This window comes from Salmo salar, chromosome ssa15 (assembly GCF_905237065.1).
Source record: "Salmo salar chromosome ssa15, Ssal_v3.1, whole genome shotgun sequence".
Classification (NCBI taxonomy): domain Eukaryota; kingdom Metazoa; phylum Chordata; class Actinopteri; order Salmoniformes; family Salmonidae; genus Salmo; species Salmo salar.
The window spans coordinates 98095901-98122931 of NC_059456.1; the positions used below are offsets into that span (position 1 = coordinate 98095901).

Sequence of the window (27031 nt, forward strand, 5' to 3'; positions counted from 1 at the left end):
ACCCCAGGCAGTTACCCCAGGGGGCAAGTCACCCCCTAGTACCTTACACTATAGTAGCATATTATATTAGAAACTGTTTTATTATAATTTAAAAAAATTATTACATTCACTTCTAAGGGTGATTTGAAACGAGTACCTTGCATCGTTTGCTATTGGATTAACTGGTAGTTAAAACGACTAAATTGAAAATATATCATTATATTGTGTTTTGGTGATTAAACCAATGTTCTCATTACATTTCGCAATAAATGTATATTTTTAATCAATGGTTGTGTGGTGAGAGATGTTTACAATCCAAACTAATGCAAAATGACAGATTTTGAATGAAAGACTGGCTTCATTACAAGTGTGACCAGTTTGGAGTGCTGTACTAAGAGTTGTGAAAATGTACCACATACAGTAGGCCTACTTGTGAAAATAGTACCAAAGCGATTAAAAAACCCTGTAATATTTACTACATATAATATTGAGGTAAAACTGTTTGCAACAGCAGGATAGGATTAGCCCTAGGCATAGGGCTACAGTGGAGAAGGAATTATGAAAATTGAGCATTCAAGAATGCAGAACGTTCTAGAATTGCCATTTGAAACTAGGAAGACAACCCTAGAATTCGATGTTGTGGGTAGCACAAAACTGGGGGGAAATATTTCATACTAGGGATGGCTTGAGTGAATATTCAAATACATTATCATGGGAAAAATAAACCATTATTGACAACCATTATGTATTGAACTATAGCCTAACGTTCCATAAAGTGCGACTGCGTTCTTGAATGCTCAATTTTCATCATTCCTTCTCCACTGTAGCCCTATGCCTAGGGCTAATCCTATCCTGCAGTTGCAAACAGTTTTACCTCAATATTATATGTAGTAAATGGTATATATTTTTTATTGTTTTGTAAACATTTCACTGTAAACTAAGCATTTCACTGTTAGGTCTACACCTGTTGTATTCGGCGCATGTGACAAATAACATTTGATTTTAGGCCCAATTCTCATTCAATAGGTAGCCAACATCCAATTTATTAATTGTAGACTACCTATGCCAGACAGGTTCACTGCCATCTATCGGATCGGTTGTTGTCGCGTTAGCTCACGTAGCTCTACATCTTGATCAATTGTGACGCTCCAGCCATGTCACGCAAATCCGTAATCAAAATGTTTACATATATGGCATGTCGCCGGTGAGATGTGTCATAATCAATACCCTACATATAGCCTTAGTCTATGAAGACATTTTCTAAACAGTGTATTTAAAGTATTTATCGTTTATAGGAGCATAGCTATAACAACAACTTCACAAAGTAAGGTAGGCTATCGTTTTAAATAAATTATTTGCATTAGCCTATTTAAAGAAAAAGGCCACAATTGAGGCTGTGCAACACAGGATGACAGCCTAGCAGTAGAATATTTGCATAATTGGACTCGAACGATTAGAATCCATACTCTCCAATGTAATTTACTTTTCTTCGTGGATGCTCAAGAAGAGATGTCGGTTAAGGATACCGCGGGAGCTGAATCCCCGGACAGCATCGAAGACAGACCCCCAGCAATTTATAGTAAGTGAGAAAGCCGTCTACTGTGTTTGACGCTCAGTGTCACTACAGTAGGCAATGTGCGCGATGACTGTAGAATACAATATCATCTAAAACCAGGGCAAATGCTGGTGAAGGGATTCTAGGATGAAGAGAGGTCTAGATAGTGCAGTTCAACTGTCTTACCCCATTAGAACCCAAAATATACTTTTATTTTACTCCAATGTTTGTAAACAATGTAATTGTAAACAAACACTGTGTACAATAGGCCTACCTTCAAAACATGGTTCAAACCATCATTTTGATCTCTATGAACGTGGCTACATTTCTCCAGCCCCTTCCCTGAGATTTTTACCCAATCAGTGGAGGGTGGCAGCTTTGTTATTGTTTACATTTCAGTTTGCACAAACAGGTAGGTACAACGTTAAGCTACTTTGTAACGCTGAAATTACACAATTCCCTATGCTGCTATTGATCAACCAAAACCTCACTTACAGACACTCACACCCACTTGTACACTCATAACATGCTGCTACTCTTTATTCTTCCTCTTCTTCTTATCTATCCTGATGCCTAGTCACTTAACCCTGCCTTCATGTACATATCTACCCTGATGCCTAGTCACTTAACCCTGCCTTCATGTACATATCTACCCTGATGCCTAGTCACTTAACCCTGCCTTCATGTACATATCTACCCTGATGCCTAGTCACTTAACCCTGCCTTCATGTACATATCTACCCTGATGCCTAGTCACTTAACCCTGCCTTCATGTACATATCTACCCTGATGCCTAGTCACTTAACCCTGCCTTCATGTACATATCTACCCTGATGCCTAGTCACTTAACCCTGCCTTCATGTACAAAGCTACCCTGATGCCTAGTCACTTAACCCTGCCTTCATGTACATATCTACCCTGATGCCTAGTCACTTAACCCTGCCTTCATGTACATATCTACCCTGATGCCTAGTCACTTAACCCTGCCTTCATGTACATATCTACCCTGATGCCTAGTCACTTAACCCTGCCTTCATGTACATATCTACCCTGATGCCTAGTCACTTAACCCTGCCTTCATGTACATATCTACCCTGATGCCTAGTCACTTAACCCTGCCTTCATGTACATATCTACCCTGATGCCTAGTCACTTAACCCTGCCTTCATGTACATATCTACCCTGATGCCTAGTCACTTAACCCTGCCTTCATGTACATATCTACCCTGATGCCTAGTCACTTAACCCTGCCTTCATGTACATATCTACCCTGATGCCTAGTCACTTAACCCTGCCTTCATGTACATATCTACCCTGATGCCTAGTCACTTAACCCTGCCTTCATGTACATATCTACCCTGATGCCTAGTCACTTAACCCTGCCTTCATGTACATATCTACCCTGATGCCTAGTCACTTAACCCTGCCTTCATGTACATATCTACCCTGATGCCTAGTCACTTAACCCTGCCTTCATGTACATATCTACCCTGATGCCTAGTCACTTAACCCTGCCTTCATGTACATATCTACCCTGATGCCTAGTCACTTAACCCTGCCTTCATGTACATATCTACCCTGATGCCTAGTCACTTAACCCTGCCTTCATGTACATATCTACCCTGATGCCTAGTCACTTAACCCTGCCTTCATGTACATATCTACCCTGATGCCTAGTCACTTAACCCTGCCTTCATGTACATATCTACCCTGATGCCTAGTCACTTAACCCTGCCTTCATGTACATATCTACCCTGATGCCTAGTCACTTAACCCTGCCTTCATGTACATATCTACCCTGATGCCTAGTCACTTAACCCTGCCTTCATGTACATATCTACCCTGATGCCTAGTCACTTAACCCTGCCTTCATGTACATATCTACCCTGATGCCTAGTCACTTAACCCTGCCTTCATGTACATATCTACCCTGATGCCTAGTCACTTAACCCTGCCTTCATGTACATATCTACCCTGATGCCTAGTCACTTAACCCTGCCTTCATGTACATATCTACCCTGATGCCTAGTCACTTAACCCTGCCTTCATGTACATATCTACCCTGATGCCTAGTCACTTAACCCTGCCTTCATGTACATATCTACCCTGATGCCTAGTCACTTAACCCTGCCTTCATGTACATATCTACCCTGATGCCTAGTCACTTAACCCTGCCTTCATGTACATATCTACCCTGATGCCTAGTCACTTAACCCTGCCTTCATGTACATATCTACCCTGATGTCTAGTCACTTTACCCTGTCTTCATGTACATATCTACCTCAAACACCTGGTACCTCTGCACATTGATCCGGTACTGGTACTCTATATAGCTCCACATTGATCTGGTACTGGTGTAACAGTGTAGGTTCCGTCCCTCTCGTCGCCCCAACCCGGGACCCTTGCACACATCAACAACTGACACCCACCGAAGCATCGTTACCCATCGCGCCACAAAAGCCGCGGCCCTTGCAACGCAAGGGGAACAACCACTTCAGGTCTCAGAGCGAGTGACGTCACCGATTGAAACGCTATTAGCGCGCACCACCGCTAACTAACTAGCCATTTCACATCGGTTACACTGGTACTCCCTGTATATAGCTCCACATTGATCTGGTACTGGTACTCCCTGTATATAGCTCCACATTGATCTGGTACTGGTACTCCCTGTATATAGGTCCACATTGATCTGGTACTGGTACTCCCTGTATATAGCTCCACATTGATCTGGTACTGGTACTCCCTGTATATAGGTCCACATTGATCTGGTACTGGTACTCCCTGTATATAGCTCCACATTGATCTGGTACTGGTACTCCCTGTATATAGCTCCACATTGATCTGGTACTGGTACTCCCTGTATATAGCTCCATTCTTGTGTATTTTATTGAATTCCTCATGTTACTATTTTATTTTAGCAAGAATTTCACAGTAAAGTCTACACCAGTTGTATTTGGCGCATGTGACAAATACAATTATTTTTGTTTCTAACCCCCACTGTAACGCCCACTATCTACAGAGAAACAGACAGCTTTCAGACTAGCAGGTCCTCTCATCTCCTGCAGTGACACCAAGCCTCCAGTCTCAGGTGACCTGACATCCTGGTGCATTAGTGTCTATAGACAAGTAGAGGTATATGGGGATACAGCTCTCTGGTATTTACTTGGCAACAACCAGTGTTCAGTACGGTTGTGTAAAGTATGGGAATGTTTATGTATGTTTATGCAGAGAGACAGAGAGAAGTGAGGACAGCGAGGAGGAATCCCTTCAAACTCCCGGCAGACAACATCTTCCTCCTGAGAAACAAGGAAAATGAACAAAGGAAGCTGGTGAAGAAGCCATGTTGTGTCGTCTGTAGTGTTTGAACATTCTGTTTGACTCTATCAGGGTTTCATTGCATTCATTATCCTTTTCCACTGTGACTGTGGACCTGACCATCATAATATCTGATCAAACTCTGATCCTCAGTGCCATCTTTCAACATGCCATCTTGACCATGCTCATTTGTGTGATGAACCATAGGAGCGCCAGCGACAGCAGACACTGAAGGTCCATGAGAAGTCCACCTACGCTGGGAGGATACAAGCCAAGCAGGCTAACCTGAGGCAGGAGCTGAGGCAGGGGCAGAATGAGGTGTACCCCACCTCCAGCAGCAAGGCTGTGTCCACCCTCAGGGATGATCCGGCATGGAGGAAAGCTGCCATCCAGAGTGAGTGCCCATCAGGCCTTTCATGACCACCAGAGCCATTTATTTAGAGAGTTCGGACAGCTTTTAGAACAGAGGCCTCGTTAGCACCTTTGAGCATTCCATTCATTCCTCCATTCATTATCAGTATTTGGAACCTTGTACATAGCATTGTTTGAAATTCAGAACATTCTGTGAACTGCTATTGGTCAATATTGCCCATGGGGAGCTAACACGGCTGCAATGGAATGTAGGTAATATAAATGCATCATAATGCAGAGACCTCAAAGTCCTAACTCTCTAATACATGGCTCTGATGACCAGTATATCGTGATGCTTCTCTGGGTCTTTTTACTGTAGTCTCAGGGGGGTGAATCCTAACTTCCACTGAAGTCAAATCTTCACCTATTCTCCAATTGACATCAGTGCATGACTAAGTGGGAAACTAGGATAATCCCCAGAGACATTGAGGTAAGTTGATAACTTGAGACAAGTTACTGAATCTGACTATTGACACATAATGAAATGATGTGCTCTGCTGTTTTCCAATACTATATCAAATCATCAAATCAAATCAAGCTTTATTTATACAGCACATTTCAGAATGCAACACAATGTGCTTCACAGGAAAAAATAAATAAACTATGAAAATAAAAACAGAAATATTTAGTACACAGCAAACAGAAGAGGATAAAAAACAAAAGAATAACAACAAAAACAGAGATTAAAAAGCACCCTAAGGAAAAGCCAAGCTAAAAAGGTTTGTTTCGAGATCTCTTTTAAATATGTCCATAGTTTTGCCCCCCCCCCCCAGGTTCTCTGGCAGGCTATTCCAGAGGCTGGGGGCATAATAACTAAAGGCTGCCTCTCCATGCCTCTTGGTCCTAGGCTTTGGGATAGTTAAAAGGCCAGTGCCAGAGGATCTGAGGGACCTACTGGGTACATAACTCAAAAGCATGTCTGACATATATCGGGGTGCACAATCATGGATTGATTTAAAAACCGAAAGAAGAATCTTAAAACTAATTCTAAAACTCACTGGCAGCCTGTGCAGAAATCTTAAAACTGGTTTAATGTGTGCTCTCCATCTGGTCTTGGTCAGTACCCGGGCTGCAGCATTCTGTATGTTTTGCAGTTGACCAATGGCTTTCTTGAGTACACCAGACATGAGACCATTACAGAAGTCAAGCCTGCTTGTAATAAAAGCATGGATGAGTCTCTCTGTATCAGCCTGAGAGGGAAATGGACGCACATTTGCAATGTTTCTCAGGTGGTAAAAAGCTATTTTGGTCACATTCCTAATGTGTGATTTCAAAATTGAGTTCAGAATCTAAAATGACACCTAGGTTTTTTACCTGGTGTTTTATCTTTATTGCCAGTGAAGTAAAATGTGAAGCCAAATTCTCTTTCTGTTCTTTGGCTCCAATAATAAATACCCTGGTCTTGTCTTGATTTAGCTGGAGGAAGTTGTGAGCCATCCAAGTATTTAAATCACTAATACAGTCTAATAATTTATCTGTGGAACTAAAATCCTCTGGTGACACAGAAATGTAAAGTTGTGTATCGTCTGCGTAACAATGAAAATCAATGCTGTGCTTTCTGATAACGCTGCCAAGGGCTAACATATACAGTATAAACTGAACAGTACCGGACCCAAAATTGAACCTTGTGGAACGCCACATGTGATATGTATTTTCTCTGAAATGTGTTCACCAAGGGTGACAAACTCTCAACTGGTTAAATAGGTCCTAAACCAATTTAGAACTCGAGCAGAGAGGCCAACCCACCTCTCCAGTCTGTCCAGAAGGACATCATGATTAACCGTGTCGAATGCAGCACTTAAATCCAAGAGTACAAGGACAGAGAGCTGTTTGGCATCTGTGTTGGCTCTAAGATCATTTACCACTTTAACTAAGCCCGTCTGGCATTTCTAATTGCCTTATATATGCCAAGTTGCTCTCTCAGAATATCATATTGGACGTGCAACTTTGACTTTCTCCACTTCCATTGCAAATTTCTCTTTAATAGATACGTTTACTCATTCATCAGGATTACTTAGCTATTGCTGTTTTCCAAGACAAAAAGTGTTTTGTGTTGCTGCAGTGATGATGCTCCAGAGAGAACGTGTCCTCTCAGATTGGACCTGCTCTCCTAATTCTAATCCTAACCATTTAGAGAAGAGAACAAAGACTGTCCTGTATCCAAAGTCAAAGGGATTTTATATGTATTCCCTCCTGTCTTTGCCTCAAAGTATTTGATTTAGCATAAAAGTATTTGAGTTAGCATAAAAGTATTTGAGTTAGCGTAAAAGCATTTGAGTTAGCGTAAAAGCATTTGAGTTATCGTTAAAGCATTTGAGTTAGCGTTAAAGTATTTGAGTTAGCATAAAAGTTTTGTCCAGATGACTGATGCTAAAAGGACAGGCAGTAATCAATGAGAGTTTGTTCCCTCATCAGACTCCAATGACAGGGAGAATATTAGTGAGTACATCACTAAGAAGAGAGAGATGTTTCTCATTGAGGTAAGAAATTACATAATGCTTAGTACACCAAACCAATCACAGTCCAGTTATGTATGATTACTCTCTCACACTCACAAAACCAAAAAGACACATCAATGCATTTACAGAAGTTAACATGGCATTATTGTTTTCACCACTGGAGTATATATTTTCTAATCCTTCAAACCACACGGCTTCTTAGCTTCAGAGTTAATAACAACAACAAAAGCTGTTTTATACGTAAATCAGTTCAGAGATGAGGTAAGTGGAAAAACAGAAAGGCGCGATTGCTGTTATTGGTAACACAGCGCATGGCTTGGTTCAGCTTCGTGTGCGTCCCCTTTTTGCTTGAAGGCTCCGTTTATATTTGCCCAAAGTTTCCCTGAGCTAAGCTTGTTTGACCTATTACCCAAGCTCTGACAAAACCTGCATTGTTCCTTTAAAAACACACATTTTCGTCCCTTAATTCTTTCCACAGCCTCATAAAAAGATGTAAAAAAACAAAAGAAGAAAAAAGGGCACAATTACATCAGGATATGCTTGTTGTCCAGTCCTAACTGTTTCAGAGAAAGTAAATAACTACATGAATATGAAAACACTTTGAGGCAGTAGCTTACTTGAAAGGCATCAATCCCCAGGTCTCGAGCTGCATGTCTAATAGGTCCCCTGGCATCACATTTCACACTCTTAAGTCCCAGAGCCGCAGACATTTACATTTCCTGAGATTACTCACTCTCCAGACCGTACAAACCTCCAGACACTTCCTTTACTGAGTAGTCTGTTTGCCTCAAGGGAGAGACAGCTCTTTAACTTATTACATGTACAGTATTAGCATATCACAGCATGGAGAACACACAAATTGCAATTATCTCTTCAAATGTAACCTTTCCTGTTGTGTCTTTCCATTGCTATACCAACAAAACAATATACACTCTCCGTCTCTGTTCTTACTTGGACTTGTTCTCTGTTTTGAACGCAAAGTCTCTCCTCTCCTTCCATCCTGTGGTCACTGACCTTTAACCCTTTCTCTCCAGTACTCCCTGGCTGTGAAGAGGGAGGTGATTCACAAGCTGGCCGAGGTGGCCACCAAGGAAGAGAACAGGCTGCAGCAGGCGGAGACATTTCTAGACGAGGACACGGCCATGTTTGACGAGTTCCTTGAGGAGAATGACAAGAACTCAGTGGAGGCAATCAAAATGTACCAGACTACAGTCCACTGTCTCTACAAAACAGTTCTTATATTGTGTGATTTCAGTGTTTTTGGGGGGGTATAATGATTATTATGAATAATAACAATAAGATACCTTTTTTAAATAACTGAACCAACAAGAAGACTGTATTTCCCTCCATGTGCTTCCTTTAAATCATCATTCATGTTGACTGTTGTAGTGCTGAATACGAGACCAAAGCCAAACTGGAGAAGGTTGCAGAGATCAAGAGGATCTCAGGCAAAATGGTGGCTGTGAAAAGGTAGTATGGCAGACAGTAAAGGGTCCTTTCTTTTACTATGTACTGTGCATGAATTATGCATAAGTTGACATACGTTGTGTGATGGCTTCTGGATGTGTGTCATTGTTTGTGGTTGGTTTAAGCTTTACAAATGTTATTGCGTACATGCAATTGAGCATGATGGCACATGTTCATACGTGTCCACAGTGACATCTCCAAGAACGAGGAGATCCTGAAGGAGTACACCCTGTACAATAGCTTCCTGCTGAAGCTGTCCCCTACAGAGTGGCAGGAGAGACAGCAGGCTCGCAGGGCCATGGTGGACAAGATCAAAGCTGCCATCAAGGAGAGGGAGGCTCAGCTAGCCGAGACAGCCAAACCCGGCAGACGTATGTCAATTACAGTAGTTGTCACATCATATCACACCAGTCACATTTGACAGACTGTGATTATGGGTCCGGTTCATTAGAGATCTACGTTCTCTCTGTTCAGGTAGAGAGAGTATGGCCAGGGACCTGCCTCCTGTATGTGACCCCAGGACTCCCCAAAGACAGAGTATGATGGGAACCAGAGAGAGCATCAAGCCGTGAGTGGAGCCCCAGTACAGGATCATTACTCCAGAGCAGGGCTCGCCAACCTTGTTCCTGGAGAGATACCCCCCTGTTCCCTACAATCCCAGTTGTAACTAACCTGATTCAGCTTGTCAACCAGCTAATTATTAGAATCAGGTGCGCTAGATTAGGGTTGGAGTGAAAACCTACAGGACAGTAGCTCTCCAGGAATAGGGTTGGAGAGCCCTGTTCAAGAGTGTGTTGTTGAGATGAGATGTCTCTGTTGCATCGTTTAACTGTATCCCTGTCACAAGAGGTTGGTAGCACCTTAATTGGGGAGGACGGGCTCGTGGGAATGGCTGGAGCAGAATAGGTGGAATGGTATCAAATTCATCAAACACATGGCTTCCATATGGTTGATGCCATTCCATTAACTCTGTTCCAGCCATTATTATGAGCTGTCCTCCCCTCAGCAGCTTCCACTGATCCTTATGTCTCTAACCAAGATGGCATAGCAGTCGGACGTGTGTTTTGTCTTGTCCCGTGTAAATATTGTTTTTCCTTGGGGTTTTTTCGTATATATTTGTTATATATTTTAATATCACTTTCCATCTACAGACTAAAAATATTCTCCTGCAACCCGCCTCACCCAATGTGGTACGGATCTGCTATTTTTTATACTTAAGAACCGGAACCGGAACCTACTAGCTAGTAGTCAGTTAGCCATTGCTAGGCCCATCTGATAGGCCCATCTCCCGGCTAGCTGAAGAGGCCCATCAGCCACTCCTTGGGCTACAATACCTGGACCCCCGCCGACCCATCACGACTGGACTACCAACGTAATTGCGCACAAGGGTTTTTTTCAACTGACTCCTCCGTCGCGACGTCCCCTGTATTCCCACCCGCTTGCCTGCTAGCCGCGGCCCGCTAGCTGTCTAGAGCACATCGGACTGTTAGCTTAAGAGGCCCATCTGACAAATTCTTTGGCCACTATACCTATTTTGCCAATTGGCCTGGTTTACCACACGGAGCCCTGCTGATCCGTCCTCTGAACCGGAACCCCCCAACAGAAGCTAACTAGCTGCTAGCTAGTAGTCAGCTAGCCACTGCACAGCGCAACTCTAACCAGAGCAAATCAGACTTATTTTTCTCCATATCTCCGGATTCCTACCGCAAGCTCTGAATTCCATCCAAGATGGCATAGCAGTCAGACGTCCTTTGTCCTCGTCTTGTCATATCCCGTGTATATATATATTTACATATTTTCTTCGCTTATCTTTTTATGTATTTTTTTCTCTAAAAACTCAACTTCAAAATACTCTCCTGCAACCCACCTCACCAATTGTTTAAGAAAAAGTATTATTCACCTCAAATCTGAAATCCACAACAGAAGCTAGCCAGAAGTTCACTGTTCACTGGCTAACGTTAGTATTCAGCTAACCACGGTTGGCAGTCATCAGCTATCCTTTAGCTCGAAAAGCTATCGGAAGTTTTTGTACAACGCGACTCTGACCAGAGCATACCGGACCTATTTTCTCTCCATATCCCCAGATTTCTACCGCAAGCTCTGGACATTTACACCTGGATCGTGCAGCTAGCTAGCTGCTATCCGAGTGACTATTGGCTAACATCAGTCCCGGAGCAAACATCAATTATTCCGGAGCTAGCCAGCTGAAGAGTTCCATCAGCCACTCCTGGGCTACAATCACCTATCCGGACCCGTTTTACTGCCGATGCGGAGCCCCACCGGGCCTTCACGACTGGACTACCAACATTATCTGCCTGAGGGAGTTATCCAACTGGCCCCTCCGTCGCGACGTAACCTGAACGCCCATCTGCGGCCCGGTAATCGTTAGCTGTCTTATCGGCTGCTATCTGAATAGGTCTATCACACAATTTTCTTGGGCCACTATAACTATAACTATTTTGCCAATTGGATTAGTCCCCTCTACCACACGGAACCCCACTAATCTACCGACGGAAACGCACGAGGGGGCTAAAAACAGACCATCTTCTGCCAGCTTGCTACCCATGGCCCGGCTAGCTGTCTGAATCGCCGTGACCCCAACCAACCTCACTACTCACTGGACCCTTATGATCACTCGGCTAAGCATGCCTCTCCTTAATGTCAATATGCCTTGTCCATTGCTGTTCTGGTTAGTGTTTATTGGCTTATTTCACTGTAGAGCCTCTAGCCCTGCTCATTATACCTTATCCAACCTTTCAGTTCCACCACCCACACATGCGATGACATCACCTGGTTTCAATTATGTTTCTAGAGACAATATCTCTCTCATCATCACTCACTGCCTAGGTTTACCTCCACTGTATTCACATCCTACCATACATTTGTCCGTACATTATACCTTGAAGCTATTTTATCGCCCCCAGAAACCTGCTCCTTTTACTCTCTGTTCCGGACGTCCTAGACGACCAATTCTCATAGCTTTTAGCCGTACCCTTATCCTGCTCCTCCTCTGTTCCTCTGGCAATGTAGAGGTGAATCCAGGCCCTGCAGTGCCTAGCTCCACTCCTATTCCCCAGGCGCTCTCTTTTGAGGACTTCTGTAACCGTAATAGCCTTGGTTTCATGCATGTTAACATTAGAAGCCTCCTCCCTAAGTTTGTTTTATTCACTGCTTTAGCACACTCTGCCAACCCGGATGTCCTAGCCGTGTCTGAATCCTGGCTTAGGAAGACCACCAAAAACTCTGAAATCTCCATCCCTAACTACAACATTTTCACACAAGATAGAATGGCCAAAGGGGGCGGTGTTGCAATCTACTGCAGAGATAGCCTGCAGAGTTCTTTCCTATTATCCAGGTCTGTACCCAAACAATTTGAACTTCTACTTTTAAAAATCCACCTCTCTAAAAACAGGTCTCTCACCGTTGCCGCCTGCTATAGACCACCCTCTGCCCCCAGCTGTGCTCTGGACACCATATGTGAACTGATTGCCCCCCATCTATCTTCAGAGCTCGTGCTGCTAGGTGACCTAAACTGGGACATGCTTAACACCCCGGCCATCCTACAATCTAAGCTTGATGCTCTCAATCTCACACAAATTATCAATGAATCCACCAGGTACAACCCCAAATCCGTAAACACGGGCACCCTCATAGATATGATCCTAACCAACCTGCCATCCAAATACACCTCTGCTGTCTTCAACCAGGATCTCAGCGTTCACTGCCTCATTGCCTGCATCCGTAATGGGTCTGCGGTCAAGCGACCACCCCTCATCACTGTCAAACGCTCCCTGAAACACTTCAGCGAGCAGGCCTTTCTAATCGACCTGACCCGGGTATCCTGGAATGATATTGACCTCATTCCGTCAGTAGAGGATGCCTGGTTATTCTTTAAAAATGCTTTCCTCACCAACTTAAATAAGCATGCCCCATTAAATTGTTTTGGAACCAGGAACAGATATAGCCCTTGGTTCACTCCAGACCTGACTGCCCTTGACCAGCACAAAAACATCCTGTGGCGTACTGCATTATCATCGATAATGGGAAGTTAGGAACCAATATACACAGGCAGTTAGGAAAGCAAAGCTAGCTTTTTCAAACAGAAATTTGCATCCTGTAGCACTAACTCCAAAAAGTTCTGGGACACTGTAAAGTCCATGGAGAATAAGAGCACCTCCTCCCAGCTGCCCACTGCACTGAGGCTAGGAAACACTGTCACCACTGATAAATCTGAGATAATTGAGAATTTCAATACGCATTTTTTAACGGCTGGCCATGCTTTCCACTTGGCTACGCTTACCCCGGTCAACAGCCCTGCACCCCTCACTGTAACTTGTCCATGCCTCCCCCATTTCTCCTTCACCCAAATCCAGATAGCTGATGTTCTGAAAGAGATGCAAAATCTGGACCCCTACAAATCAGCAGGGCTAGACAATCTGGACCCTCTCTTCCTAAAATTATCCGCCAAAATTGTTGCAACCCCTAATACTATCTTGTTCAACCTCTCTTTCGTATCGTCTGAGATCCCCCAAAGATTGGAAAGCTGCCGCGGTCATCCCTCTCTTCAAAGGGGGAGACACTCTAGACCCAAACTGCTACAGACCTATATACATCCTACCCTGCCTTTCTAAAGGTCTTCGAAAGCCAAGTTAACAAACAGATCACCGACCATTTCGAATCCCACCGTACCTTCTCCGCTATGCAATCTGGGTTCCGAGCTGGTCATATGTGCACCTCAGCCACGCTCAAGGTCCTAAATGACATCATAACCGCCATCGATAAGAGACAATACTGTGCAGCTGTATTCAGAGGCCTGGCCAAGGGTTTCGACTCTGTCAATCACCACATTCTTATCGGCAGACTCAACAGCCTTGGTTTCTCAAATGACTGCCTCGCCTGGTTCACCAACTACTCCTCTGACAGAGTTCATTGTGTCAAATCGGAGGGCCTGTTGTCCGGACCTCTGGCAGTCTCTATGGGGGTGCCACAGGGTTCAATTCTCGGGCCGACTCTTTTCTCTGTATACAGCAATGATGTCAAACTTGCTGCTGGTGATTCCCTGATCCACCTCTATGCAGACGACACCATTCTGTATACTTCTGGCCCTTCTTTGGACACTGTGCTAACTAACCTCCAGACGAGCTTCAATGCCAGACAACTCTCCTTCCGTGGCCTCCAACTGCTCTTAAATGCAAGCAAAACTAAATGCATGCTCTTCAACCGATCGCTGCCCACACCTACCCACCCATGCAGCATCACTACTCTGGATGGTTCTGACTTAGAATATGTGGACAACTACAAATACCTAGGTGTCTGGTTAGACTGTAAACTCTCCTTCCAGACTCACATTAAGCATCTCCAATCCAAAATTAAATCTACAATCGGCTTCCTATTTCGCAACAAAGCATCCTTCACCCATGCTGCCAAACATACCCTCGTAAAACTGACTATCCTGCCGATCGTCGACTTTGGCGATGTCATTTAAAAAATAGCCTCCAACACTCTACTCAGCAAATTGGATGCAGTCTATCACAGTGCCATCCGTTTTGTCACCAAACCCCCATATACTACCCACCACTGTGACCTGTATGCTCTCGTTGGCTGGCCCTAGCTTCATATTTGTCACCAAACCCACTGGCTCCAGGTCATCTATAAGTCTTTGCTAGGTAAAGCCCCGCCTTATCTCAGCTCACTGGTCACCATAGCAGCACCCACCAGCAGCACACGCTCCAGCAGGTATATTTCACTGGTCACCCCCAAAGCCAATTCCTCCTTCAGCCGCCTTTCCTTCCAATTCTCTGCTGCCAATGACTGGAACGAACTGCAAAAATCACTGACGCTGGAGACTCATATCTCCCTCACTAGCTTTAAGCACCAGCTGTCAGAGCAGCTCACAGATCACTGCACCTGTACATAGCCCATCTGTAAATAGCCCATCCAACTAACTCATCACCATATTGTTATTTATTTTGCTCTTTTGCACCCCAGTACCGCTACTTGCACACTCATCTTCTGCACATCTATCACCCCAGTGTTTAATTTGCCATACTGTAGTAATTTCGCCACTATGGCCTATTTATTGCCTCACCCCCCTTATCTTACCTCATTTTCACACACTGTAAATAGACTTTCTCTATTGTATTATTGACTGTATGTTTGTTTATTCAATGTGTAACTCTGTGTTGTTGTTTGTGTCGCACTGCTTTGCTTTATCTTGGCCAGGTCGCAGTTGTAATTGAGAACTTGTTCTCAACTAGCCTGCCTGGTTAAATAAAGGTGAAAAGAAAAAAAAAGAAAAACAATTGTTTGTGTTTTAGGAAGGAGGTTAGAGTACCGGTGGATGAGAGCAAACTGCCTGAATATGAGGTCAGATACGTTTTATGCTATATCATTCACCTGGTGTCAAAGTAGCCTTAACGTTGACCTAAGTAAAGGTTCACTGTGTGTATGTATTACCCCACAGGAGCCGGAGCTGTACTTCACTGACCCTCAGCAGCTGTTGGACCTGCTGACAGACCTGGAGAAGCAGAACCTGACTCTGATCCAGAACTCCAGAGAGACAGAGGAGACCATGGAGGAGTTCAAACACTCTATGGAGAACACCCGCAACAAGATGTTAGAGTGCCCAGCGACTTTATGTCCTCACAGCTACATACAGTGGTTCTTCCTTTAAAATGTTGGATCTTATGCCGCGATCGTTTGTGGTAGATGGTGGCAAATTGTGGTAAATTGCATCATTCTGGCAACAATGTCTGACACAACTTATAACGTGCCATAGCATTCTGCGGCACCCCGCAAGCTGTGCTGCAGTGTGCCACAACTTTTAAAGGAAGAACCACTGTAGTGGCGATAGTGATTGAACTACTGGTATTCAAACTGCCATTACCTCGGAGTAGCATAATCTGTTGGCGTTTATTAAAAACATTGTGCATTCTCCCGTTCTTACAAGAACGATCTTGCAAGAACACCTGAAGGAGCATACTGTCAAGAATGAATGAATGCAAAGTATTCAAAATTGGTCAAATTTTAAACATTGTGTGTGTATCCAGGGACCAGGAGACAGAGCAGCTGACCCAGCAGATTGACATAATTGCCCATGCCATCCAGAGAGAGAAGGACATGGCTGCTGAGCTGGAGCTCAAATCGCGACTCTTCTACTTTGGGAAATACAAGACAGAGGACCAGGTAAAGATGAACTGTTCACAGACAGACAGACAAACAGACAGCACACACAACTGTTTGCATTCATATGTACAGTCGTGGCCAAAAGTTTGAGAATGACACAAATATTAATTTCCACAAAGTTTGCTGCTTCAGTGTCTTCAGATATTTTTGTCAGATATTACTATGGAATACTGAAGTATAATTACAAGCATTTCATAAGTGTCAAAGGCTTTTATTGACAATTACATGAAGTTGATGCAAAGAGTCAACATTTGCAGTGTTGACCCTTCTTTTTCAAGACCTCTGCAATCCACCCTGGCATGCTATCAATTAACTTCTGGGCCACATCCTGACTGATGGCAGCCCATTATTGCATAATCAATGCTTGGAGTTTGTCAGAATTTGTGGGTTTTTGTTTGTCCACCCGCCTCTTGAGGATTGACCACAAGTTCTCAATGGGATTAAGGTCTGGGGAGTTTCCTGGCCATGGACCAAAATATCGATGTTTTGGTCCCCGAGCAACTTATCACTTGTTCCTTATGGCAAGGTGCTCCATCATGCTGGAAAAGGCATTGTTTGTCACCAAACTGTTCCTGGATGGTTGGGAGAAGTTGCTCTCGGAGGATGTGTTGGTACCATTCTTTATTCATGGCTGTGTTCTTAGGCAAAATTGTGAGTGAGCCCACTCCCTTGGCTGAGAAGCAACCCCACACATGAATGGTCTCAGGATGCTTTACTGTTGGCATGACACAGGACTGATGGTAGCGCTCACCTTGTCTTTTCCGGACAAGGTTTTTTCCGGATGCCCCAAACAATCGGAAAGGGGATTCATCGGAGAAAATGACTTTACCCCAGTCCTCAGCAGTCCAATCCCTGTACCTTTTGCAGAATATCAGTCTGTCCCTGATGTTTTTCCTAGAGAGAAGTGGCTTCTTTGCTGCCCTTCTTGACACCAGGCAATCCTCCAAAAGGCTTTGTCTCACTGTGTGTGCAGATGCACTCACACCTGCCTGCTGCCATTCCTGAGCAAGCTCTGTACTGGTGGTGCCCCGGTCCCGCAGCTGAATTAACTTTAAGAGATGGTCCTGGCGCATGCTGGACTTTCTTGGGTGCCCTGTAGCCTTCTTCACAACAATTGAACCGCTCTCCTTGAAGTTCTTGATGATCCGATAAATGGTTGATTTAGGTGCAATCTTACTGGCAGCAATATCCTTGCCTGTGAAGCCCTTTTTGTGCAAAGCAATGATGATGGCACGTGTTTCCTTGCAGGTAACCATGTTTGACAGAGGAAGAACAATGATTCCAAACACCACCCTCCTTTTGAAGCTTCCAGTCTGTTATTCGAACTCAATCAGCATGACAGAGTGATCTCCAGCCTTGTCCTCGTCAACACTCACACCTGTGTTAACGAGAGAATCACTGACATGATGTCAGCTGGTCCTTTTGTGGCAGGGCTGAAATGCAGTGGAAATGTTTTTGGGGGATTCAGTTAATTTGCATGGCAAAGAGGGACTTTGCAATTAATTGCAATTCCTCTGATCACTCTTCATAACATTCTGGAGTATATGCAAATTGCCATCATACAAACTGGGGCAGCAGACTTTGTGAAAATTAATATTTGTGTCATTCTCAAAACTTTCGGTATGACTGTATACACACATACCGTACACAGAGTGAACCCTACTGGGGCAAAGTCACCATACAGGCCTAATCTAGGGCAAATGAGGTACAGTGGGAGTGTGAAGCAGTGAAGTTGAACTTGATCACCCTCACGTGGCTCTTACACTGACTGACTGACTTCCATTATCCCTCCGTACAGGATGTGATGCTGGAGGCCCTGGGCAGGAAGGTGGCCGAGGTGTACAGGAGCTATGCGGGGGAGAGTGGGGCCAACCTGACCACGCTGCAGATGCTGACCAACATCGAGGGCCTCCTGGGGGAGTTGCTGGAGAACGTGGAGCTGGTTCCCAAGGACCGCGTGCTCATGGCCAAGAGAGCCAAGGAGAAGGCGAGGAGACTCAGGTCGGCCAACAAGAGTACAGTCATTTAGCTAACATATCAGTAGTCAGTCAGTTAGCTAACATATCAGTAGTCGTCAGTTAGCTAACATATCATTAGTCAGTCAGTTAGCTAACATATCAGTAGTCAGTCAGTTAGCTAACATATCAGTAGTCGTCAGTTAGCTAACATATCAGTAGTCAGTCAGTTAGCTAACATATCAGTAGTCGTCAGTTAGCTAACATATCAGTAGTCGTCAGTTAGCTAACATATCAGTAGTCAGTCAGTTAGCTAACATATCAGTAGTCAGTCAGTTAGCTAACATATCAGTAGTCAGTCAGTTAGCTAACATATCAGTAGTTGTCAGTTAGCTAACATATCAGTAGTCAGTCAGTTAGCTAACATACACTACATTACAAAAAGTATGTGGACACCTGCTCGTCGAACATCTCATTCCAAAATCATGGGCATTAATATGGAACTGGTCCCCCCTTTGCTGCCACAACAGCCTCCACTCTTTGCTGCGGGGACTTGCTTCCATTCAGCCACAAGAACATTAGTGAGGTTGGGCACTAATGTTGGCCGATTAGGCTTGGCTCGCAGTCGGCGTTCCAATTCATCCCGAACTTGGTCGATGGGGTTCAGGTCAGGAGCTCTGTGCAGGCCAGTCAAGTTCTTCCACACCGATCTCGGCAAAACATTTCTATGAACATCACTTTGTGCACGGGAGCATTGTCATGCTGAAACAGGAAAGGGCTTTCCCCAAACTGTTGCCACAAAGTTGGAAGCACATATTTGTCTAGAATGTCATAGTATGCTGTAGCATTAAGATTTCCCTTCACTGGAACTAAGGGGCCTAGCCCGAACCATGAAAAACAGCCTTAGACCATTATTCCTCCTCCACCAAACTTTACAGTTGGCACTATGTATTGGGGCAGGTAGCGTTCTCCCCGGGTCTCTGCCAAACCCAGATTAGTCCGTCGGACTTCCAGACGGTGAAGCTTGATGATTCATCACTCGAGAGAGTGCATTTCCACTGCTCCAGAGTCATTGATGATCATACCAAGCTCAAAGTTGCTTAGGTCACTAGTTTTGCCCATTCTAACGTTCAATTAAACAGTGCAATTCAGGCACTCGGTCCCTGTCTGCCTGCTTTATATAGCAATCCACGGCCACTTGATTCACTGTCTGTAGGAATGAATGGGGTGGTGTACCTAATAAACTGTATGTGTTTCCAGGCTAAGGGAGGAGAACGTTCGTGTGCAGAAGATGCAGCAAGAGGAGCGCCTGCGTAAAGCCCTGGAGAGAGCTCAGGCTGACACCAAGAGACCTGTGAGTGAAACACATGACAATACAAAACACAACACACTAAATGTTGGTGACAGACAACACACTAAATGTTGGTGACAGACAACACACTAAATGTTGGTCACAGACCTTACAAAAGAAAGCATCATACATGACAAGCCTTACCAGATGTCAGTGTATAGACATATCAACACAGACACTAATATGAATTTTGGGATTTCAGACGGGGAAGAAGCTGATGCCTCGCTCACTACCTCCGGTGACTGAGCAGTTAGTGAACAAAGATGACGGAGACACTGACATGGAGAAGGAGAAACAGCTCTACTTCTTCACCTGAATCCCTCTGGCCTAGACCATGGTCCCTGATGGATCTTCAGTAGTTGATGTGTTCTGTATGTTAAATCCAAATTCAATTGTCGGTATGTGCAGATTATACTTTGGAGAGTTGATACTTTGCCAGTACATTTTCACTGCCACAAGATGGCATCAAGATCCTGAGATCAGGAGTATGTGTAGAGACTAAGGAAGAAGAACATCATGAACGGTCCTGTAAACTGAAAGTACAGGCCTCCAGAAATACTGAACAGAAATACTACCACACACTTTGGAATTCTGTTTTAAAGTGCTTTAATGTCACCTGATGCGTTCACATAAAGCTGGGTTGGGCCAGGATTCAATCCAAGACATATGTTAAAGGCATTACAATCCAAGACATATGTTATGGGCATTACAATCCAAGACATATGTTATGGGCATTACAATCCAAGACATATGTTAAAGGCATTACAATCCAAGACATATGTTATGGGCATTACAATCCAAGACATATGTTATAGGCATTACAATCCAAGACATATGTTATGGGCATTACAATCCAAGACATATGTTAAAGGCATTACAATCCAAGACATATGTTATGGACATTACAATCCAAGACATATGTTATGGACATTACAATCCAAGACATATGTTATGGACATTACAATCCAAGACATATGTTATAGGCATTACAATCCAAGACATATGTTATGGGCATTACAATCCAAGACATATGTTATGGGCATTACAATCCAAGACATATGTTATGGGCATTACAATCCAAGACATATGTTATGGGCATTACAATCCAAGACATATGTTATGGGCATTACAATCCAAGACATATGTTATGGGCATTACAATCCAAGACATATGTTATGGGCATTACAATCCAAGACATATGTTATGGGCATTACAATCCAAGACATATGTTATGGGCATTACAATCCAAGACATATGTTATAGGCATTACAATCCAAGACATATGTTATGGGCATTACAATCCAAGACATATGTTATGGGCATTACAATCCAAGACATGTGTTATAGACATTTTGGCTTTAAAAGGCAATTTACGATTGAGCCGACATATGCAGCGTTTACTGTGAATGGGATCTCTACGAACGTGGGAACATTGCCTTTAAAAACCCACAATGCCTAAAATCCTAAGATCGGTTTGAATCCCAGCCTTAGGTATCTGAAGAGAACTGGAATGGGTCTCAAGGCATGCATACTGTGTGAATTTCAACATCTTAACCAGACCGCCAAATCACAGACATGATAGGTTTACAAAAAGGTTTATTTTATGTGCATGCATTTAGCATTTTACATTACTAAGGGATTTCTCTTTTGATGGACTTCCCTCACACCTTCTGTAGTCTATAAATGTATAATAATCGCTCAAATAAAATCAAGATGATGGAATCATATCAAATATGGTAAACTAAAGTTATTCACATGAGTTGGCTGTCCTTGGGTGAAATGCATTTGATAATAAAATAATCGGAAATGGATAAATGCACGATCCATTTGACACAAATAACAACTGATTACTATAGGTTTACATTCATAACACATCAAAATGTGAAGACACCCTGATAGAAAAAGTAACCTACTTCCTAGCATACTACTGTAACAAACTCTTCATTTGATGTTCATATTTACAATGGATGGACATTCAAATCATATCCGTTGCATTATACATCTGCATAGAGAGACAACATAGTATTTACATGAATGTATCTATTCACAAGTGTTGTTCTAAACAATAACTAAATCCCATGGCGTAAAACATTTAGCATTCTCTGTTTGAAGGAAATGAAGTTGATCAAAAGGAGAATGTTAAGTAACACAAGTGAAATGCATATTAAGCTATATATATATTTTCAGCTGTAGTGGACAGTGACCAAATATCATCATCAAACACCAAGAACAAGGATTGTATAGTATAAAAGTCACAGCATGCAAACTCTCCTCTTCACTGCACAAGACAAGGTATGATCAAGAGACGCACGACTAACTGTGGCACACACACATACATCCCTAACCACACTGACAAGACATGGCTTTGCAAAGTGAGGGATTGTAAGGCCACACGACAGTCCACATATTCAGTTAACCAGTATAGCATGAGCCAGGGTCAACCCAACCTCACCTCACCGTACAGGAGCCAGGGTCAACCTAACCTCACCATACAGAAGCCAGGGTCAACCTAACCTCACCATACAGGAGCCAGGATCAACCCAACCTCACCTCACCGTACAGGAGCCAGGGTCAACCTAACCTCACCATACAGGAGCCAGGGTCAACCTAACCTCACCATACAGGAGCCAGGGTCAACCTAACCTAACCTCACCATACAGGAGCCAGGGTCAACCTAACCTCACCATACAGGAGCCAGGGTCAACCTAACCTCACCATACAGGAGCCAGAGTCAACCCAACCTCACCTCACCGTACAGGAGCCAGGATCAACCCAACCTCACCTGACCGTACAGGAGCCAGGGTCAACCTAACCTCACCATACAGAAGCCAGGGTCAACCTAACCTCACCATACAGGAGCCAGGGTCAACCTAACCTCACCATACAGGAGCCAGGGTCAACCTAACCTCACCATACAGGAGCCAGGGTCAACCTAACCTCACCTCACCGTACAGGAGCCAGGGTCAACCTCACCGTACAGGAGCCAGGGCCAACCTCACCTCACCATACAGGAGCCAGGGTCAACCTAACCTCACCATACAGGAGCCAGGGTCAACCCAACCTCACCATACAGGAGCCAGGGTCAACCTCACCTCACCATACAGGAGCCAGGGTCAACCTAACCTCACCATACAGGAGCCAGGGTCAACCTAACCTCACCTCACCATACAGGAGCCAGGATCAACCCAACCTCACCTCACCGTACAGGAGCCAGGGTCAACCTAACCTCACCATACAGGAGCCAGGGTCAACCTAACCTCACCATACAGGAGCCAGGGTCAACCTAACCTAACCTCACCATACAGGAGCCAGGGTCAACCTAACCTCACCATACAGGAGCCAGGGTCAACCCAACCTCACCTCACCGTACAGGAGCCAGGATCAACCCAACCTCACCTCACCGTACAGGAGCCAGGGTCAACCTAACCTCACCATACAGGAGCCAGGGTCAACCTAACCTCACCATACAGGAGCCAGGGTCAACCTAACCTCACCATACAGGAGCCAGGGTCAACCTAACCTCACCATACAGGAGCCAGGGTCAACCTAACCTCACCTCACCGTACAGGAGCCAGGGTCAACCTCACCGTACAGGAGCCAGGGCCAACCTCACCTCACCATACAGGAGCCAGGGTCAACCTAACCTCACCATACAGGAGCCAGGGTCAACCCAACCTCACCATACAGGAGCCAGGGTCAACCTCACCTCACCATACAGGAGCCAGGGTCAACCTAACCTCACCATACAGGAGCCAGGATCAACCCAACCTCACCTCACCATACAGTAGCCAGGGTCAACCTAACCTCACCATACAGGAGCCAGGATCAACCCAACCTCACCTCACCATACAGTAGCCAGGGTCAACCTAACCTCACCATACAGGAGCCAGGGTCAACCTAACCTCACCATACAGGAGCCAGGGTCAACCTAACCTCACCATACAGGAGCCAGGGTCAACCTAACCTCACCATACAGGAGCCAGGGTCAACCCAACCTCACCATACAGGAGCCAGGGTCAACCTAACCTCACCATACAGGAGCCAGGGTCAACCTAACCTCACCTCACCATACAGGAGCCAGGGTCAACCTAACCTCACCATACAGGAGCCAGGATCAACCCAACCTAACCTCACCATACAGGAGCCAGGGTCAACCCAACCTAACCTCACCATACTGGAGCGTTATCAGCTCAACACATCTACCAGGAAATCATGTCAGTCTGTAACATCCTCATACTGTACTGAGCTCAGAAGTGCCTCAATTAGCATTGACCGCAAGGTGGTAGAGCTGAGCCACTCTACAGAACAGTCAGTTGAAAACATTCTTGAATTATTGCTGTATCTTAGTGATTAACTCAGTCTCCATTCCATCTGATACTGTGCAAATAACATTGAAAGTAGGATGTACAGTGTTAACTCAACATTGGCAATGTCAAGTGCTGTGGTCAACTCCTACTGGTGTAAAAAATGCTTTGCTGTATACATTTCAGGTTGGTGAACATTTTGAGATGGGGATTCTAGTATCTTGCGAGTTTTTTCTGAGATGCTTTTTAATGATGTCACAAAAAGGAGATTCATTGACAGTGTATAATTGATTGTAATGCTTTGATGTCAGAATCAGAACCAAATAAACTATGATCAGAACTAAGCCTGGAGCTTCATGTGGCAACAGGGTTGCTAGCCTGATTTCTCCAATGTATTATGACAACACAAGAAATCTCTCCTCTCTCTTTCTCCTTTCATTTCTGACAAATACACAAAAAATAAAAACATCAACCAAACCTACTGTCACAGCCCTTAACCTCCCCATCTCTCCTCAACCTCCCCATACCTCCTCGGTCTACCTCTCCCTCACTGCAGGAGGGCACTGAGACTGGCATTTCTGTTCCAGCAGGGTGTAATCTGCACCCAGCATCATCCCATGCTGGGCAGGATGGTATGATAGACAGGGGGGTGAGAATGACTGGCGCTAACGAACATGTGACCTGGGCCCCATGCCAGCCGTGTCAACACTCTCCAGGGCCACATGTTCAGTTGCCAAACGTTGCAGATAGAAATGCCTTGAATAGAGCCGACATGATTGCTTGTTTTACATGTCGGAAAGGCATGCTTGTTCTACATAACATATTTCTATCTGAACGTTCCAAAACGCTGCTTCCTGTTGAACCGACCCCTAGTTCATGACACAAGACCCGCTTCAGGTCAATCATCAACAAAACAAACACATAATAAAGTTTGCCCAGGATAACCTCTTCATTCACCTCCCCAAAGACAGTCAACTGCACTCGTGTTTTGGGGCTTGATTTTTATAAATCACTCTTTGAGTCATTTAGTTTCAGAAAATCAAATGAAAGGCAACAGAAAACAACCATTGTTGCATTATAACATGACACTCGGAGAGAGGGAGTGGATTTAGAATATTTTGTGTGGAGGTGTGGGCTGAAAGCAATATGTCAAGTTTGTTAACCAAATCAATCAATCAATCAATCAATCAATCAATCAATCAATCAGCGATGATCATTGATTGAAGTTTGTTTACCTGTTCTCTCCAGTTGATGGCTAAGCTGCTTTGCATATACAGTGCCCTCAGAAATTATTTTTCCACATTTTGTTGTGTTACAAAGTGGGGTTAAAATTGATTTAATTGTAATTTTTGGTCAAGAATCTACACAAAATACTATGTAATGTCAAAGCGGAAGAAAAAAATGTAACACTAACGAAAACTAAAACACTAACATATCTTGATTAGACAACTATTCAGAATTAAATGTTCATTTCTCTACCATAAGCCACCTCCAACGTTGTTTTAGAGAATTTGGCAGTACGTCCACTTGGCATCACAACCGCAGACCACGTGTATGGCGTCGTGTGGGCGAGCGGTTTCCTGATGAACAGAGTGCCTCATGATGACGGTGGTGTTATGGTATGGGCAGGCATAAGCACCGGACAACGAACACAATTACATTTTATCAATGGCAATTGGAATGCACAGAAATACCATGACGAGATCCTGAGGCTCATTGTGAGGCCCATTTTTTTAAGGTATCTGTGACCAACTGTATTCTGTGTTACCATAGAAATCCATAGATTAGGGCCTAATTAATTTATTTCAATTGACTGATTTCCTCATTTGAACTGTAACTCAGTAAAATCTTTGACATTGTTGCATGTTACGTTTATATTTTTGTTCAGTATATTTTCTACATCAATAACTTTCACAGACTAACTCCTCCCTCTGCATATGCATGTGAACGTTATAAGTGTACAGCATGTGTTGATACATCATGGCATAGTCAGTTATATTTCTCCCTTCTCTTCAGAAGTGACGGTGCTTGTGGCTATTGCATTGGGTGCTCAATCTACCCACCCTTACGTGTTCTATGGCACAATGTATGAATACATTCATTCTATGTATAGATATAAACTGTGTTAAGCATGCGCAGTTGTAGGGGGTGGCGACATCGGCTTGCAATGAAATGGCAATGGCATAGGGTTTAAAGAGATGAGAGAGAGGTGGGGGGAGGGGTTGAAAGGTGCTGTCCCACTACAGTGGGGGGTGTCAGATGTGCCTGTGGAGGTTGGGCAGGTCTGAGGAGGTGAGGGCGGGCCGGGGCTCGATGCCTCTGGTCTTCATGAACCCCAGCAGCTGCTCAGGGATCTCAGCCAGCACGTCCTTAGCCAGCCGGGCCATGCTCAGGACCTGGTTCCCCGACCGGTCCATGTAGTCCCGGAAAGGAACAAACTGTAGGGGGGTTGGGGGGGGGGGTTAGACGATGACACACTGTAGTAGAGCACTGGAAGTCTTCCCTATTGTCTGGGATATTAAACTTGTTGGTTCTTGTGAATAAATACATGACTGTATCAGAACTACTACAGCATGTGGTTTTCCTTTCGTCAAATATAACGTTAGTGCACACAGACTAAATGTTTAACATTTCTCAGTTATAACGTTAGTGCACATAGACTAAATGTTTAACATTTCTCAGTTATAACGTTAGTGCACATAGACTAAATGTTTAACATTTCTCAGTTATAACGTTAGTGCACATAGACTAAATGTTTAACATTTCTCAGTTGTCTGGCCACAACCTACCTGCACAATGTCTCTTTCAGCAAAGTGCCCCCTGAAGGACACTCTGACCTCATCACCATCTAGCTCCTCCATGGCTAGACAGAGAGGGGGGGGATAAGGGTCCAGGCAAATAATAGAAAAATAAAGAGAGGGAACACAAGTCAGTTTGACACAATACATGAGAGGTTTTCAGACTAGCACTCCCGGGAACAGCTCAAGTCAAAACTTCTGCAGATACTAGAATGGGACTGTTAAGTGCTGCTAGCAGTTATTTAAAATTAG

At 44.2% G+C, this 27031-nt stretch overlaps 2 protein-coding genes across 7 annotated transcripts in view; one reads left to right on the plus strand and one right to left on the minus strand.

Annotated features, from left to right (window-relative positions):
* The first annotated feature begins 1132 nt into the window (after positions 1–1132).
* Positions 1133–20105, plus strand: LOC106572751 (cilia- and flagella-associated protein 100). Of its 2 annotated transcripts, none has more exons than XM_014147200.2 (16): positions 1133–1308; positions 1484–1558; positions 4554–4622; positions 4763–4863; positions 5057–5243; positions 7676–7740; positions 8754–8917; positions 9109–9189; positions 9376–9557; positions 9661–9754; positions 15504–15552; positions 15650–15801; positions 16236–16371; positions 18170–18372; positions 19587–19680; positions 19880–20105. In XM_014147200.2, exons 2-16 carry the CDS (start codon positions 1489–1491, stop codon positions 19991–19993), a joined length of 1761 nt encoding a protein of 586 aa, XP_014002675.1. In that variant the 5' UTR covers positions 1133–1308; positions 1484–1488; the 3' UTR covers positions 19994–20105. The 2 variants fall into 2 exon arrangements, with proteins under 2 accessions (XP_014002675.1, XP_014002676.1); XM_014147201.2 differs by having other exon boundaries at positions 1487–1558.
* Positions 20106–20266: 161 nt separating this feature from the next.
* Positions 20267–27031, minus strand: part of LOC106572752 (copine-9) — a 78087-nt gene continuing 71322 nt past the window's right edge. For 2 of the 5 annotated variants that reach the window (XM_014147206.2, XM_014147204.2), the window contains exons 20-21: positions 26771–26844; positions 20267–26419 (exon numbers count right to left, since the gene is read on the minus strand). In XM_014147206.2, coding sequence (XP_014002681.1) covers positions 26237–26419; positions 26771–26844 — 257 coding nt within the window. In that variant the 3' untranslated portion in view covers positions 20267–26236. The remainder of the gene's footprint in view (positions 26420–26770; positions 26845–27031) is intronic. The other 3 variants (XR_006759309.1, XR_006759310.1, XR_006759308.1) reach the window with 3 other exon arrangements.

Excerpts from the sequence above, each read along its gene's own strand:
- LOC106572751 (XM_014147200.2), top strand. The coding sequence starts at position 1,489 with ATGTCGGTTAAGGATACCGCGGGAGCTGAATCCCCGGACAGCATCGAA. Across the intron at positions 9,755-15,503 it reads ACCAGAGAGAGCATCAAGCC|GAAGGAGGTTAGAGTACCGG; the intron begins GTGAGTGGAGCC and ends TTTGTGTTTTAG. Across the intron at positions 15,802-16,235 it reads GAGAACACCCGCAACAAGAT|GGACCAGGAGACAGAGCAGC; the intron begins GTTAGAGTGCCC and ends GTGTGTATCCAG.